The 16,086-nt window shown below is 39.8% G+C and overlaps 1 protein-coding gene across 1 annotated transcript in view; it reads left to right on the plus strand.

The window, feature by feature from the left end:
* The window catches only part of LOC124595444 (mediator of RNA polymerase II transcription subunit 12), a 371,808-nt gene that overhangs the window by 69,981 nt on the left and 285,741 nt on the right, over positions 1-16,086 (plus strand). Inside the window, exons 11-12 of the mRNA XM_047134188.1 lie at positions 3,921-4,194; positions 6,834-7,083. Coding sequence (XP_046990144.1) covers positions 3,921-4,194; positions 6,834-7,083 — 524 coding nt within the window. The remainder of the gene's footprint in view (positions 1-3,920; positions 4,195-6,833; positions 7,084-16,086) is intronic.

The raw sequence follows: 16,086 nt of genomic DNA on the forward strand, positions 1-16,086 counted from the left end.
TGTGAGTGTATTATGCATGAGTTCAAACACAGCACAGTATGAATTCACTGTCCAATTTTGTCAGGTAAAATTTTGGAACATACAATTAGGACGACATTGAAGAAACTTCGTTCAACGAGACTCGATGTAAATATGAATCAAGAACTAAGACAGTGTAAATCCAGGCAAGAGTATACACACTCTTTTAACAGAGAAGTGCACAATGCAGCTGAGTGGTTGTGTGCACTATATCACTTAAAATGCATAGTTTTGTAATACACAAGTGTAAATATGACAAATACAGTCTGTACATTTCCATGGCAGTTGCTCACGTCAGCCAGTCACAGCACAAGATCTGTGACATTGTCAAAACATCGCTGTATCATCATGTGAACTCATGAGCACCACAGTTTGAGTGCACAAAGCATTAAACTTCTGAAGTTCAGAAATGAACAAACAAAAAATTGTAATCATGCAATGAAGCTGATGTACACCACATAAAGGGTACAGGGTACTTATAAATGGTGGAAAAACCGAATTTTTTATGAGTTTATTGAGTTCTATAGTCTTTCCTGATTACATTGATATATGCATTATAAGGTTTCAAATGAAAAATGACCTATATATACACCAAATTTTGAAGTTATTGTCGTGTATGCCACCACACCCCCTTTATTTCTGTTACAGAAACCAGAATTATTTCGAAAAGAACTGTGAACTTTCTATTTCCAGCGATTATACGTATGATACATTGTATATGTTGGTAAAAGTGCAGGTTTCGTGTCCGTAAATGATTTATCTTTGCTAGTATTTACTTTCGTTTCTCTGAAGTAGTTTGTTCCCGTATTATTGAATGTTTGTTGCCCAAATGCTACATATATTTGTGGAAGTATACCCTTTAGTGTGCAATAAATATTAACTATGCCACGCATCAAGAAATTCAATAAAAGGAAATTCCGTGGTAACGAATTCACAGACAAAGCAAGCCACACTGGTGAAAGTAACCTCTGTATCAGTTCTTCAGGGAAGAAACTCCCACAATGCACGCCTCCTGGTGATTCAAATTTTTGTGTTAACAATGATGCTGTTTGTAACGGATTTGTTGTTGTTGTTGATGTGGTCATATTACCTTCTTTGATAAAGAAAGTGGAATGTAAACAATGTGATGGTGTAGGCTATCTGGAAATAACTGACCAACAAAATAGCAGGAAGCGTTTAGCATCAAAATTAGTTGTTCTGTTTAGATCCTGCAATAAATCTACCTCAAAAATGACTTCGAACATTGTGCATAATTGATATGATGTGAATTTTATGTTAGTGTATGCAGAGCAAGCAATAGAAAAAGGAAAAAAGGCTGCTCAAACGTTTTGTGGTTTGATGGACCTTCCTCCTCCTCCCAGTAGGTTCAGCAAGTACATAAAAATACTTTTAGGTGCTTTGATGGTTGTGTCTAAAGGATCTATGAAATGTGCAGTAGAAGAAACTGTAAATATTAGTGGAACCAGGGGCATTGCTGTTGCACTTGATGGGACATGGCAACATTGAGGACATTGTTCCTTGAATGGTGTTGTAAGTGATACGTCTCTGGAGAATGGAAAAGTTGTTGATGTTGAGTGCTTATCTAAGTACTGCCACACCTGCCATGGTAACACTAACAGACATATTGAACATCAGTGTTCTAAGAATTATGATGGTTACAGTGGAGGTATGGAGTGTGATGGAGCTCTACAAATATTTCAGAGGTCAGTGCCTGTTTATAACATTAGATGGTGATACCTTAGTAACAAAACTAGAGTGTTGTGGACATGTGCAAAAGAGGATGGGTGCTAGATTGAGGAACCTACAAAGAGAAATGAAAGGACACCCACCTACTCAGGGAGAAATGATCATCATAATAAAATAAGAGAAAACTGAGCTCGAACGGAAAGATTTAGGTGTTCCTTTTTTGCGAGCACCATTCGAGAGTGGGATGGTAGAGTAGTAGTATGAAATTGTTCCATAAACACTCCACCAGGCACTTGGGTGTGAATTGCAGGGTGACCATGTAGATGTAGATGTAGAAAGTTGCTATCTGATGTAAAATCTCTGTTAAGCCGAGACAGATTGACAGAAACTGAAATAGGCCGTCTTCAGTGTTATTATGGACTGGCCATTAGATGAACTGCACCTCTGAATGATGTTACAGCAATGCTGTATGGGCCACATACTTTCATAAGTTGTCCACAGATGACCACCCTGTTCACGGACTTTGCCCTAAAGGGGCAGATTCTTGATGTGGTTACCAAAAAGCAAAAGAAAGTGGTCAGATATTCCACCATAAATGTTCTATTCCTGAGGCTGTTATGAATGAATAAAACCAATTTTTAGAGACCTGAGTGACCCTGTTTTGCTTAGTAAATGTCTTCATGGGGGTACTCAGAATACAAATGAAAGTTTCAACCATTGCAGATGGGAAAGATTACGCAAGAATGTTTTTGTAGGACTAAATACATTAAAACTTGGTGTACTAGATACAGTGATAAAAGGTTGGAAGTCCTGAGAAATTTAGGCGTAAAATGTGGTTCTAATGTGGAATATCAGTTGCTTACGTGTGACAGACAACGGGTGCATGAAGCTGAAAGATTTGCTCTTCAGGTTACCAAAGAAGTTAGAAGTGCTAAAAGGAATGCCCAGAGAAAGCTTGAAGATGAAGAAATGCTGCAGGATGAAGACTATGCTTCAGGAATGCTCTGAGGCGCAGTTTTATTGGACTCATATCTTCATTTGCAGTTTCCCGCATGTTGCATTTTTTCAGAATTCAGATACAAATATTTCCTTAAGTTTATAAAGCACTGGTCTAATTTTTTTCTGTAACTTGCAATATTCCATACTTATGTAGTAGACCTAAGCTTTATTGCACAATCAACTAAATTATAGAAAAAATAACTTTTTTATTAGGAAACAAATTATAAAAATTAAAATGTAAGATGTGATATTTTTTATCCTTGTAATATACATAATAGGTGGAATTAAATAGGTCTAATACCTCAGCCATCATGTCATGTACATCTGGTAAAAATTTAGTCTCCTTCAAATGTATAACGTTGGGTTAAATGGTACCTCAATTTGAGGAAGCATTTTGGAAAAAAAATGCATCAATTCCTTTGTAATTTTTTTTATTAACCCTAAGAAGGTTCAAAAATATTCAAAATACTGCTAATTTGATTAGAAAGTTTGCTGCATTACCTGATATCAACAAAAATCTGCAAAACATATACATTATAAACAGTGCCTGAAATAAATAGATGTTGATTTTTACATAATATTGAGCCAGAAAAGTACACTGTATCCTTAAAGCTCTCTCCAAAACATATCTTTTAGTTTGATTTGTTGTGGTAAATTGTCAGAAAATGTGATGTTGGAGGATAAATAAGCTAACTGTAGATTTTGTCTTGGAGTTAGCATTTGATTTTATTTAGTAGCTGATTGTGAAATGGGGAGAAGATACGGTATGTAAACATTTGGTTAGAGTGTGAGATTGCATTTGCCCCCCCCCCCCCCCGCCCCCCCCCTCTAAAATTTGGTTGTGGTGTGACAGATTGATCTGTAGCATAGCCTTAGGTATAGGTTAGTTCCGATTGATAAATGCCGCTGCCTTCCCCAATACAGAAAGCATGAGCCATGCCGGAACTAGTGTGTTCTGAAAACTTTGTGTTTGTACTTGTACCCAGTATTTTGCTTTAACAACAGTTGCCCTGTTCTAAATTCAAACTCTTGCTGTACGTCTTGTAAAGAGCTTAAAATCCAAGAACTCTTCATAATTTTTCTATTGTTTAGTTTTTGTATTTTGCTAAAGGTAATATTGTTACTGTACAATAATTGATGCTCCAAACACTTATCTATTAAATGTAAATAACACTGATATTGCCTAATGGGATTGTCTCTTGTATTTCTACTGGCAGACGTCAGCTGATGGCTGCCGAAGAGCATGTGCGGCAACGAAGTCGAGCAGCAGAGGGCCGGTGGTCATGTGACAAGTGGCAGCAGTCATCTGCTGGCGTTACAACAGCAAGAGTCCTAGCTGCACTTGATGCTCTTGACAGGCACAATTTTGACCGTACTGATAGCACTAACTGCCTTGATACACTTTACTCTAAAGTTTTCTCACAGTCAACCACAGTAAAAGATGTCCAAGCCAGCCCCAGTGTTGATGTTCGAGAAGCCAGAACAGACAATGTGAGTTTGTACTTCATGGTATAAAAAATGTTTTAAGTTAACGTGTCTTTTTTCTTCTTTGATGTAGTTCACATGAAAACTCATTCATAGAACAAATATAAAAAAATATTTAGCAAGTTCAGTCCTGGAAAGTCATGTATGGAATGCGTATAATGAAAGAAGTAGGGGTAACCACTCACCATATAGATAAGGTTTTAATACACACACACATAGATACATGGCTACATTTCCCATCCTCTCTTGGTCTGCATCGTCATGAAAATGTATTCAGTGAACAAAATTTAACTACATTTGTCTTTCTTGATCAGATTATGAGAGTGACACTCACTGAAACATCACACCATTTCAAGGAACTCATCAGGCAGAAACGTGAGAATTTTATTTTAGTTCAACTTGCCAAGAAAGAGAACAATCTTGTTTACAATCCTATTTATGTGTATGTAGACTGTTGGGTGCTTAAGTTATACTGTGAGTTGGTACTTTTACTCTTTACATTGTTTATAAGAAGTTTGAGTGTCTTCAAAAGCAATTTAAATGAAGGTTAATTTAAGGGAAAGGAATATTGTATACTAAAACCACTATTATATTGGCAGATAGCTGGAGGTAGATAAGTCAGAGGCTTGTTGTAAGGTTTCATGAAGACTTCGCAAGCATGCTGCCTTATCTTACGTCTTCTTGGCAATATATCAACAACATAGTGTGCCCTCATACACTATGTGATCAAAAGTATCCGGACACCCCCAAAAACATACATTTTTCGTATTAGGTGCATTGTGCTACTACCTAAATCCAGGCACTCCATATCAGCGACGTCAGTAGTCATTAGACATCGTGAGAGAGCAGAATGGGGTGCTCCGTGGAACTCACGGACTTCGAACATGGTCAGGTGATTGGGTTTCACTTTTGTAATATGTCTGTATGCAAGATTTCCACACTCCTAAACATCCCTAGGTCCACTGTTTTCGATGTTATAGAAAGTGGAAACATGAAGGGACAAGTACAACACAAAAGTGTATGGGCGGACATCGTCTGTTGACTGACAGAGACTGCTGACATTTGAAGAAGGTTGTAATGTGTAATAGGCAGGCATCAATCCAGACCACCACGCATGAATTCCAAACTGCATCAGGATCCACTGCAAGTACTGTGACAGTTAGGCGGGTTGTGAGGAAACTTGGATTTCATGGTCAAACGGCTGCTGAAAAGCCACACAACAGGTCGGTAAATGCCAGACGATGCCTCGCTTGGTGTAATGAGCGTAAACATAGGACGATTGAACAGTGGAAAAACTTTGTGGAGTGACAAATCATGGTACACAATGTGGTGATCTGATGGCAGGGTGTGGGTATGGCAAATGCCCGGTGAATGTCATCTGCCAGCATGTGTAGTGCAAACAGTAAAATTCGGAAGTGGTGCTCTTATGGTGTGGTCATGTTTTTCATGGAGAGGGCTTGCACTCCTTGTTGTTTTGCATGGCACTATCACAGCACAGGCCTACATTGATGTTTTAAGCACCTTCTTGCTTCTCACTGTTGAAGAGCAATTTGGGGATGGCAACTGCATCTTTCAACATGATCGAGCACCTGTTCATAATGCACGGCCTGTGGCGAAGTGGTTACACGACAATAACATCGCTGTAATGGACTGGCCTGCACAGAGTCCTGACCTGACTCCTATAGAGCACTTTTGGGATGTTATGGAACACTGACTTTGTGCCAGACCTCACCGATCGACATTGATACCTCTCCTCAGTGCAGCACTGCGTGAAGAGTGGGCTGCCATTCCCCAAGAAACCTTCCAGTACTTGATAGAACATATGCCTGCAAGAGTGGAAGCTGTCATCTAGACTAAGGGTGGGCCAATACCATATTGACTTCCTTCAGTACTATATTGAATTCCAGCATTACCGATGGAGGGTACCACAAACTTGTAAGTTATTTTCAGCCAGGTGTCCAGATACTTTTGATCACATAGTGTATGTACTGTGAGCACATCAGAGAGCATGGTGTTGATGATGATGGTGATGATGATAGTGATTTACTTAGTCAAATATTGTGTCAAGAAGAACAGTACAGGTTTGCTGTGTTTATATTAAGAGGAGTTATTGAAATAATTAGTGAATGGCAGTATATTAAATTTATAGCCAGGATTCACAGTGGTCTCTCCGTTTTTACAAATTATACACAACTAGGGGTAAATCAAAGGAAGGATTAGCTCCAGTAGCAGTACATTAGTACATGGATGAAGAGGCTGTCAGATATATAATTCTTATGAATGGAACAATGATTAACAAGACCGACACACAATACTTAGAATCAAGCAGGTTGGCAAAGAAACACTAAACAGTGATTGGAATAAAGAAATCAGAGGCCAAGAAAGTTTTCCACTCCATTCCTTGTTATCACTATTGTACATACTGATCATTCTTTAGGATAATGTATGAAATGTTCCCACCATCCACAATTACTTGCATCAACAGATGCATCTTCAAAAGCTTGTATTTTGTAAGCAAGAAGTGTTCACATTAAATGGGCCACACTGTGCTCCTATAAATAATTCTCTGACTTTAAAAGAAAAGACTATCGTAATGTTATTCAGTGTCCACAAGATACTAAAAAAGTGTGATTTATTATTGGCAGACAGCACAACAGGATGAACCAATTGTTCAAATTCTTTGCGAGTGGGCAGTAAGTAATAAGCGTTCTGGTGAACATCGTGCAATGGCTGTTGCTAAATTGTTGGAGAAGCGTCAGAATGATTTGGTGTCAGGTGACGCTGATGGACCTGATGAGAAAGATTCCGTATCATCAGCAAATGGTGCACCAACAGGACTTCCAGTTTTTCAAAATCTACTCATGAAATTTCTGGATAATGATGCCCCTGTTCTAGGTAAGCCTGTTTCATAATTTGAACATAATACAAGATATTTATTTATCGTGATTCATATTTTCTGTACTGAGGCAGATATAACAATATTATCTAATATGTTTTGGTCTCATAAATATTATACATTTGCCATATTACAAGGCCATGCTGAAAAGTAATGCCTCTGAATTTTTTATGTAAAAACTCATAAAACTTTCTAAATAAACAAACATTGTTGACATTTTACGTGTTTATTCTTCGTATCTACATATTTATTTCTCAACATAGTCACCATAGCAATGAACACATTTCTCCCAACAAGAGACCTGTTTGTTGAAACCATCAATGTAAAATGTTTGACTTTATTGATGAACCCGCAACATTACCTCTGCTTGCACTGCTTCGTTACTGTCCAAGTGAAGTCCGCAAAGGTGTTCTTTAAGTTTTGGCACCACATCAAGACAGTATATAGGATGATCGATGGTAGTGAATCCAAGGCGTTGGATTGCTGGAGATGTTGCAGTGCTCCTGTATGGTCTGGCATTGTCATGTTGAAGGAGAGGGTGCTCGATATGTGGAGGAACTCTGAATTCGAACATCAATTACAGCATGCTGTTTCTCATGCACCAACATGATGCTGCACCATACACTACAGTTCAGTGCCCTCTAGTGTCAGAGGGCTGAAAGTATGTAACCATGAAGAATAAAGTATGTTAATAAGATTTGTTTTATTTCAAAAGCTTTAAGAATTTTCATATAACAAATTTGGAGGCCTTACTTTTCAGCACACCCTTGTAGATTGTCTATATCAATTTAAAAAAGATGTTTTTTACATTTCCAACAGTTTTAATAATTGTTGAGGCTCATTGTCGATATTTGACAGAAGAGGAATTTATACAGCCTCCCATCAAAATGTAAATTATGAAATGAGTAATGAAATAGGTTATTTAAGTTGAAGGACATGGAAGGAAAGTATTAATTAAGAAGGGAGTGAGGCATATTTTTAGCTTATCCTCAAAGTTTTTCAATTTGTACATTGAGCAACCAGTAAAGGAAGTCAAAGAGAGATTTCGAAAGAGAATTCAAGCTCAGGAGGGAAAATAAAACTTTTAGTTTTGCCAAGACCCTGTCATTCTATCATAGATGGCAAAGGGCCTGGAAGAGTAGTTGAATTGAACATATAGTGTCTTGAAAAGAGGTTGCAAGGTGAACCTCCACAAAAGTAAAGCAAGAGCAATAACATGTATTCAGATTAAATGAGTTGAGGCTGTTGAAATTAGTCAAGAAGTGAGATACTGAAAGTATTAGATGGTTTTGTTATTTTGGCAGCAAAATAACTGACAATGGCTGAAGTAGAGAGGATGTGAAGTGCAGACTGGCAGGAATAAGAAGAGCAGTTTGCAAAAAGAGAAATCTACTAATATCAAATATAAATTTAAATGTCAGGAAGTCTTTTCTGAAGGTATTTGTCTGCATTTTAACCCCTCGTGGAAGTGAAACATGAATGATTAATGGTTCAGACAAGAAGAAGGTAGATGCTTTTGAAATGTGCTTCAACAGGAGAATGGTGAATATTAGATTGGTATATTGGGTAACTAATGAGGTACTGAATCAGACTGAGGAAAAGAGAAATTTATGGCACAACTTCATTAAATAAGGGAACCATTGATAGCACACATCCAGAGGCATCAAGGAATCATTAGTTTAGTGATGGAGGTAAGTGTGTTGGATGAAAATTGTAGAGAGAGAGAGAGAGAGAGAGAGAGAGAGAGAGAGAGAGAGAGAGACCAAGACTTGACTGTGGTCAAAAGGTTCAAATGTATGTGGTTATGCAGTGATGAAGAGGCTTGTAAAAGTGAAGGCTAGTGTGGAGAACTGCATGAAATCAGTCCTTGGACTTAAGATGTCAGCAACATATTAACCAAATTTGTTTGCATTATGAGGCCTGTTGTGCTGCAGAACACGCTTCCATTGCTTGTAGATGAAACCAAAGTATTCTTAACCTCAGATAACCTCCATTTACGGCCTGAAATTTCACATACTGATTGTCAGTAGTGCTTACTGTTATTAAAAACTTATGAAGTCACTTTTATAATTAATTCCTCTGTATTTTGTGGCTCTTTGGTTCAAGAGGAAGGGGGAAGGGGGGGGGGGGGGACCTGTTACACTACAAACCCAAAGGTCTATGGGTCAATCCTCAACAGATCCTGGCTTTTTTGCCCGTGACATCATTTCTTGCACATCTGGCAGTGACAATTTAAAGTGAACATACCAAGTTGCACAGTGGTTCTGAGTTCTTGTTAAACATTAGGTCGCTCTAAAGTGATGGGGAAAATCTGTGCAGTGATCAGAGGAAAGTGAGAACGTACTACCTCCACTAAGTCTACTTGCCTACAAAAACAGTTTGGTGTTCAAAATAGTCTTCAGGCTGATAATAGTTTTATCTTACTACATTATTATTTGAAGTCTAGTGTCATTGTATCAACAATTTTTCATCATATGCAATGTGTAAATTATTGTGTAATATGTAGATTAAAGAGTCACACTGCTCTGGATCTGTTGCCATTTACTACAGAAACTTAATGAGTGTGGGTCTTCAAGTGGACATCAATTTTTATATAATCAAAAAGTGGTTAGTTTTATGGATAAAAGAAAGGAGTTTGTAGATAAATTGAAGGTGTTGGAGGTCATGATAGAAATTCATAGGTGGAGGAGATCAGAGAATAGAAATAACTGGGCAGCCAGGATGATTATTCCACCTCTGTAGCTGAGTGTTCAGGATGGCAGGCTGCCATGTGGAGAACTATGTTCAGTTCTCGGTTCTGCCAGGGGTTTTTCCTTGGTGGGAAGACTGGGATGTGGACAGCCTCATGGTGCCAATTGAGGAGCTATTGGAATGAGAAGTAGCAGCTCCAAGACCTGCAAAGCCAACAGTGGTCACGGGAACAGTGTACTAACCACATGGCCTCCATACTGCATCCAAATATTGACATTGGCTGATGACATGGTGGTCTGTTGGTCCTGGTTGGCCCGTCTCAGGCCAGAATGGCAGAGATTTGCTGGCAAGATGAAAAGCTGATGTAATTAGGAAATATAAAAAATATTGTATTTTCTGTAGTTCCTCATTTGTATATCAGGCAAGAAGCTTACTCTAAGACATTGTTCCTTGGTAAGTACCAGATAAACTGTGTGCATTGTGTGAGGCTCTTTTTCTCACTGACACTGTAAAAATCATGTAATCATGTTCATTTAATGATGTTACTCACAGTTGGTTTGCAGTTTTGGAATTTAACTTTCTTTGTGATTCTTTCTTGTTTTGTTATTGTTGTAGTGTCACTTTAAATATATTCAGTGTTCAAACTAAATGTTACATGGCATTCAGTTTAACTAATATGCTAATGGCTAAAGAATGGGACACAGCCACACTTTATTTGTATAACCTTGTTGGGAAAGGTTGACTAAGTAAGAGATATTAGTCAGACTTTGGCACACTGACTTTTAGCACATGATGCTATATTTGTGTTATATTACTTTCTGTGCTCAGAGGTCAAACTGCACGAAGTAACATGGAACATTAAATGTTGGGATTGTGATGCTTTACTAGCTGATTATGCAGGACTTCAGTGTTACCAAATAACCAAGGGGCCTACAATATATGGCAGAGTTCATGAACATACTGATTGCTCACAGCTGTATATTGCAAATATGTCCCTATACATACAGTCTGGCTGAGAAGAGCTCCAGTCCATTGCTGACTACTGAACTATGTTAAATGCAGAACAGTGAAGATGATGTCTCATGTCACCATAACACCATGAAGAATATAGAAAGACACAAAACAGGGCAAAATAAGTACACACTGCCAGTATCAGGCACTTGTCATTCCATATGTTGTGGAAGAAGTTCTGTAGTTTGCATGTCTGAAAGAAAAAGTTTTTTTGGATCTTAGCTAACAGCCATTGAATTTTTTTAGGATCAGTGAATCCCTAGCTGCAATGAGCCTATTATGTGGCAGAAATCCAATGCCTCATATCCATCACTGGCATTTTCCACTAAGAACACATCACAATAGACAGAACAAGAAATAATAATAATAATAATAATAATAATAATAATGAGAACATTTTGTAAAGCAGTAGGCAATGATGCTCTCAGCATAATCATGTCCAAGTTTGTTGCAAAGAAATATAGTACCGGTCTTGACACACACACACACACACACACACACACACACACACACACACACACACACACACACAAAATTTAATTTTCCTCTATGAATTGAATGGGATGTACCCCACTTAAAACAAAACATTTGTCCATCATATATTTAAGCAGAAAAATGCACAGTCACCCTGTGATTACCAGTCATCAGCATGTTACCCATGGTATCAAAATCCTTAGAAGATACTGTTCATGCTTAGATGGTTGTATACATATTCAACCTATGTGATAAATATCAGTCCTGTTTTCATAAACACCATGATACAAACACTGCATGAATTGAAAGATCTGATGTAGTTAAAAATGCCATAGATAACTGTGAGACCACAGTATGGACATTTTGTAGACTTCATCTGGTTTCACAAGTAGTCCTGCCTTTGATGGGCTAGCCAGTCATGTGATTTACAAGCTAAGCTACAACCACTGTGCTGCATTCTATGTGGGCATGACAACCAACAAGCTGTCTGTCCACATGAATGGCCACCGACAAATGTGGCCAAGAAACATGTGGACCACCCTGTTGCTGAGCACGCTGTCTGACACGACAACCATTATTTTAATGACTGCTTCACAGCCTGTGCCATATGGATCCTTCCCATCAACACCAGCTTTTCTGAGTTGCGCATGGGAACCTTCTCTGCAGCATATCCTAGGTTCCCGTAACCCTCCTGGCCTCAACCTTTGTTAGCCATTTTCCTCACTCATCCAGCCCCTTCCCTGTTCCATCTCAGCACTACACAGCCCTCATTCCACCATCGCACCCAGTCTTTTTACTTCTCACCTTTTCCGCTACCTTTCCACTGCCCCCCGTCTAACCTCCCGACTGCACACACCTACCCTAACCTCTCTCCACCTCATCTCTGCAGGCGCCCCAGCAGCATTTCACTGTCCCCTACCCCTATCCTAGCATCCCTCTCCTTCCCCGCCCCATCCTCCTCCTTACCCCCTCCCTGTCACCACTCCCATCATGCACTTGTGCTGCTGCTTGCAGTGTGGCTTCGGTTGCCAGAGACTGTAGTCATGTGTGTGAGTTGTGCTTGCGTGAGCGTGTGTATACGTGTGTGTGTGTGTGTGTGTGTGTGTGTGTGTGTGTGTCTGGACGCAAATTGTCAGTGCTTCATTTCAAGCAAGTGGACTAGGTTGGGATGTGACATGTCGTGGCGAGTGTGCTGAGTAGAAGGTGAGAGAGAGGCAGGAGGCTGGGGAAGGGATTGGTGTGGATGTGTAGTGGCAGGGAGGGAAGCAGCCAATTTTACAGCTGGGAACAAGGAAGTAAGGTTTGGCAGGTGCATGAGCTAGGCATGTTATGTACGGGTATTGGAGTTGGTGGGGAGTGGTGCATGCTGAAGGTGATGCGGGTACGTGAATTGGGAGGGGGCGACAGGATGGAGGAAGGGGAAACTGTTAAGTGGAGGGTGTGGGGCTGTGGGCCAGGAGAGGTTGATGCCAGGATGATTATGGGAGCAAAGAATGTGTTGCAAGGTAACTCCTGTCTGTGTAGTTCAGAGCATCTGGTATTTGAGGGAGGGATGCAGATGGCTTGGCATGTGAAGCAGCCATTGAAACTGAACATGTTTTGCTCTGCTGCATGTTGTACCACCGTGTAGTCAACTTTGTTCTCAACAACCTGGTGTACAGCTGTTTGGTAGTCGTACCAACGTGAATAGCTGTGCAGCGTTTGCAGCAGAGTTGGTATGTGACATGGCTGCTTTCACATATGGCACAGCCTCTGATGGGGTAGAATAAATCTGTGCTGTGTGGTTGGACTGAGCATGTCTTGCACCTGGGACTGCCACAGGGATATGATCCCTTTGGCAAGAGGTTGGGAGTGGGAGTGGCGTGGTGGTGGATGAGGATGTTGTGTTGGTTGGATGAGTAATGGAACACCACTTTAGGAGGGGTGGAAGGACTCTGGATAGGATGTCACTGATTTTGGGGTATGATGAGAGACAATCAAAGCCCTGATGAAAGAAATGGTTCAGTTGTCAGAGTCCAGAGTGGTATTTGGTGACAAAGGGAAGAGGGGACGGGGGGGGGGGGGGGGGGGGGGGGGAGGGAGGGTTGCTCCATTGTAGCTGATTCTTTGGGTTGGCGGGAGGACTGGGAGACTGTGGAGATTGTTGTTGTTGTTGTTGTTGTTGTTGTTGCAGTATTCAGTCCAGAGTTGATGCAGCTCTCCATGCTACTCTATCCTGTGCAAGCTTCATCATCTCCCAGTACCTACTGCAACCCACATCCTTCTGAATCTGCTTAGTGTATTCATCTCTGGGTCTCCCTCTCCGCTTTTCACCCTCCACGCTGCCCTCCAATACTAAATTGGTGATCCCTTGATGCATCAGAACAAGTCCTACCAACTGACCCCTTCTTCTAGTCAAGTTGTGCCACAAATTTCTCTTCTCTCCAATTTTGTTCAGTACCTCCTCATTAGTTATGTGATCTACCCATCTGATCGTCAGCATTCTTCTGTAGCAACACATTTTGAAAGCTTCTATTCTCTTCCTGTGTAAACAATTTATCTTCCACATTTCACTTCCATACATTGCTACACTCCAATACAAATACTTTCAGAAACGACTTCCTGACACTTAAATCTATACTCGTTGTTCTCTTCTTCAGAAACACTTTCCTTGCCATTGCCAGTCTACATTTTATATCCTCTCTACTTCGACCATCATCAGTTATTTTGCTCCCCAAATAGCAAAACTCATTTGCTACTTTAAGTGTCTCATTTCCTAATCTAACTCCCTCAACATCACCCAATTTAATTTGACTACATTCCATTATCCTCGTTTTGCTTTTGTTGATGTTCTTCTTATATCCTCCTTTCAAGACACTGTCCATTTTGTTCAGCTGCTCTTCCAGGTCGGTTGCTGTCTCTGACAGAATTACAATGTCATCAGCAAATCTCAAAGTTTTTATTTCTTCTCCCTGATGTTTAATTTCTACTCCAACTTTTTCTTTGCTTTCCTTTACTGCTAGCTCAATGTACAGATAGAATAACATTGGGGAGAGGCTACAATTCTGTCTCACTCCCATCTCAACCACTGCTTCCCTTTCATGCCCCTCAACTCTTATAACGTCTCTCTGGTTTCTATACAAGTGGTAAATAGCCTTTTGCTCCCTTTATTTTACCCCTGCCACCTTCATAATTGGAAAAAGAGTATTCCAGTCAACATTGTCAAAAGCTTTCTCTAAGTCTACAAATGCTAGAAATGTAGATTTTACTTTCCGTAATCTATCTTCTAAGGTAAGTCATAGGGTCAGTATTGCCCCACGTGTTCCAATATTTCTACGGAATCCAATCTGATCTTCCCCGAGGTCAGCTTCTACCAGTTTTTCCATTTGTCTGTAAAGAACTCATGTTAGTATTTTGTAGCCTTGACTTATTAAATTGATAGTTCATTAATTTTCACATCTGTCAACACCTGATTTCTTTGAGATTGGAATTATTATATTCTTCTTGAAGTCTGAGGGTATTTCGCCTGTCTCATACATCTTGCTCACCAGATGGTAGAGTTTTGTCAGGGCTGGCTCTCCCAAGGCTATCAGCAGTTCTAATGGAATGTTGTCTACTCCCGGGGCCTTGTTTCGACCTAGGTCTTTTAGTGTCCTGTCAAATTCTTCACGCAATATCTTATCTCCCATTTCATTTACATCCTCTTCCATTTTCATAATACTGCCCTCAAGTACATCACCCTTGTATAGACCGTCTATATACTCCTTCCACCTTTCTGTTTTCCCTTCTTTGCTTAGAACTGGTTTTCCATCTGAGCTCTTGATATTCATTGATATTCTCCCTAGGCAGTACTCCTAGTGATATGCACCTTTACATCCATACATTTGTCCTCTAGCCATCCCTGCTTAGCCCTTTTGCACTTCCTGTCGATCTCATTTTTGAGATGTTTGTATTCCTTTTTGCCTGCTTCATTTACTGCATTTTTGTATTTTCTCCTTTCATCAATTAAATTCAATATCTTGTCTGTTACCCAAGGATTTCTACTGGCCCTCGTCTTTTTACCTACTTGATCCTCTGCTGCGTTCACTATTCCATCTCTCAAAGCTACTCATTCTTCTTCTACTGTATTTCTTTCCCCCATTCCTGTCAATTGTTCCCGTACGCTCTCCCTGAAACTCTTTACAACCTCTGGTTCATTCAGTTTATCCAGGTCCCATCTCCTTAAATTCTCAGCTTTTTGCAGTTTCTTCAGTTTTAATCTACAGTTCGTAACCAATAGATTGTGGTCAGAGTCTACATGTGCCCCTGGAAATGTCTTACATTTTAAAACCTGGTTCCTAAATCACTGTCTTACCACTATATAATCTATCTGAAACTTTCCAGTATCTCCAGGCCTCTTCCATGTATACAAACGCCTTTCAAGACTCTTGAACCAAGTGTTAGCTGTGATTAAGTTATGCTCTGTGCAAAATTCTACCAGGCGGCTTCCTCTTTCATTTCGTACCCCCAATCCATATTCTCCTACTACATTTCCTTCTCTTACTTTTCCTACTATTGAATTCAAGTCACCCATGACTATTAAATTTCTTTCTCCCTTCACTATCTGAGTAATTTCTTTTATCTCATCATACATTTCATTAATCTGTTTGTGATCTGCAGAGCTAGTTGGCATATAAACTTGTACTACTGTAGTAGGCGTGGGCTTCATGTCTATCTTGGTCACAATAATGTGTTCACCATGCTGTTTGTAGTAGCTTACCTGCACTTTTTCTTAAACCTACACCTGCATTACCCTTATTTGATTTTGTATTTATAACCTGTATCCACCTGACCAGAAGTCGTGTTCC

The sequence above is a fragment of the Schistocerca americana genome, chromosome 2 (genome assembly GCF_021461395.2).
Source record: "Schistocerca americana isolate TAMUIC-IGC-003095 chromosome 2, iqSchAmer2.1, whole genome shotgun sequence".
Lineage (NCBI taxonomy): Eukaryota > Metazoa > Arthropoda > Insecta > Orthoptera > Acrididae > Schistocerca > Schistocerca americana.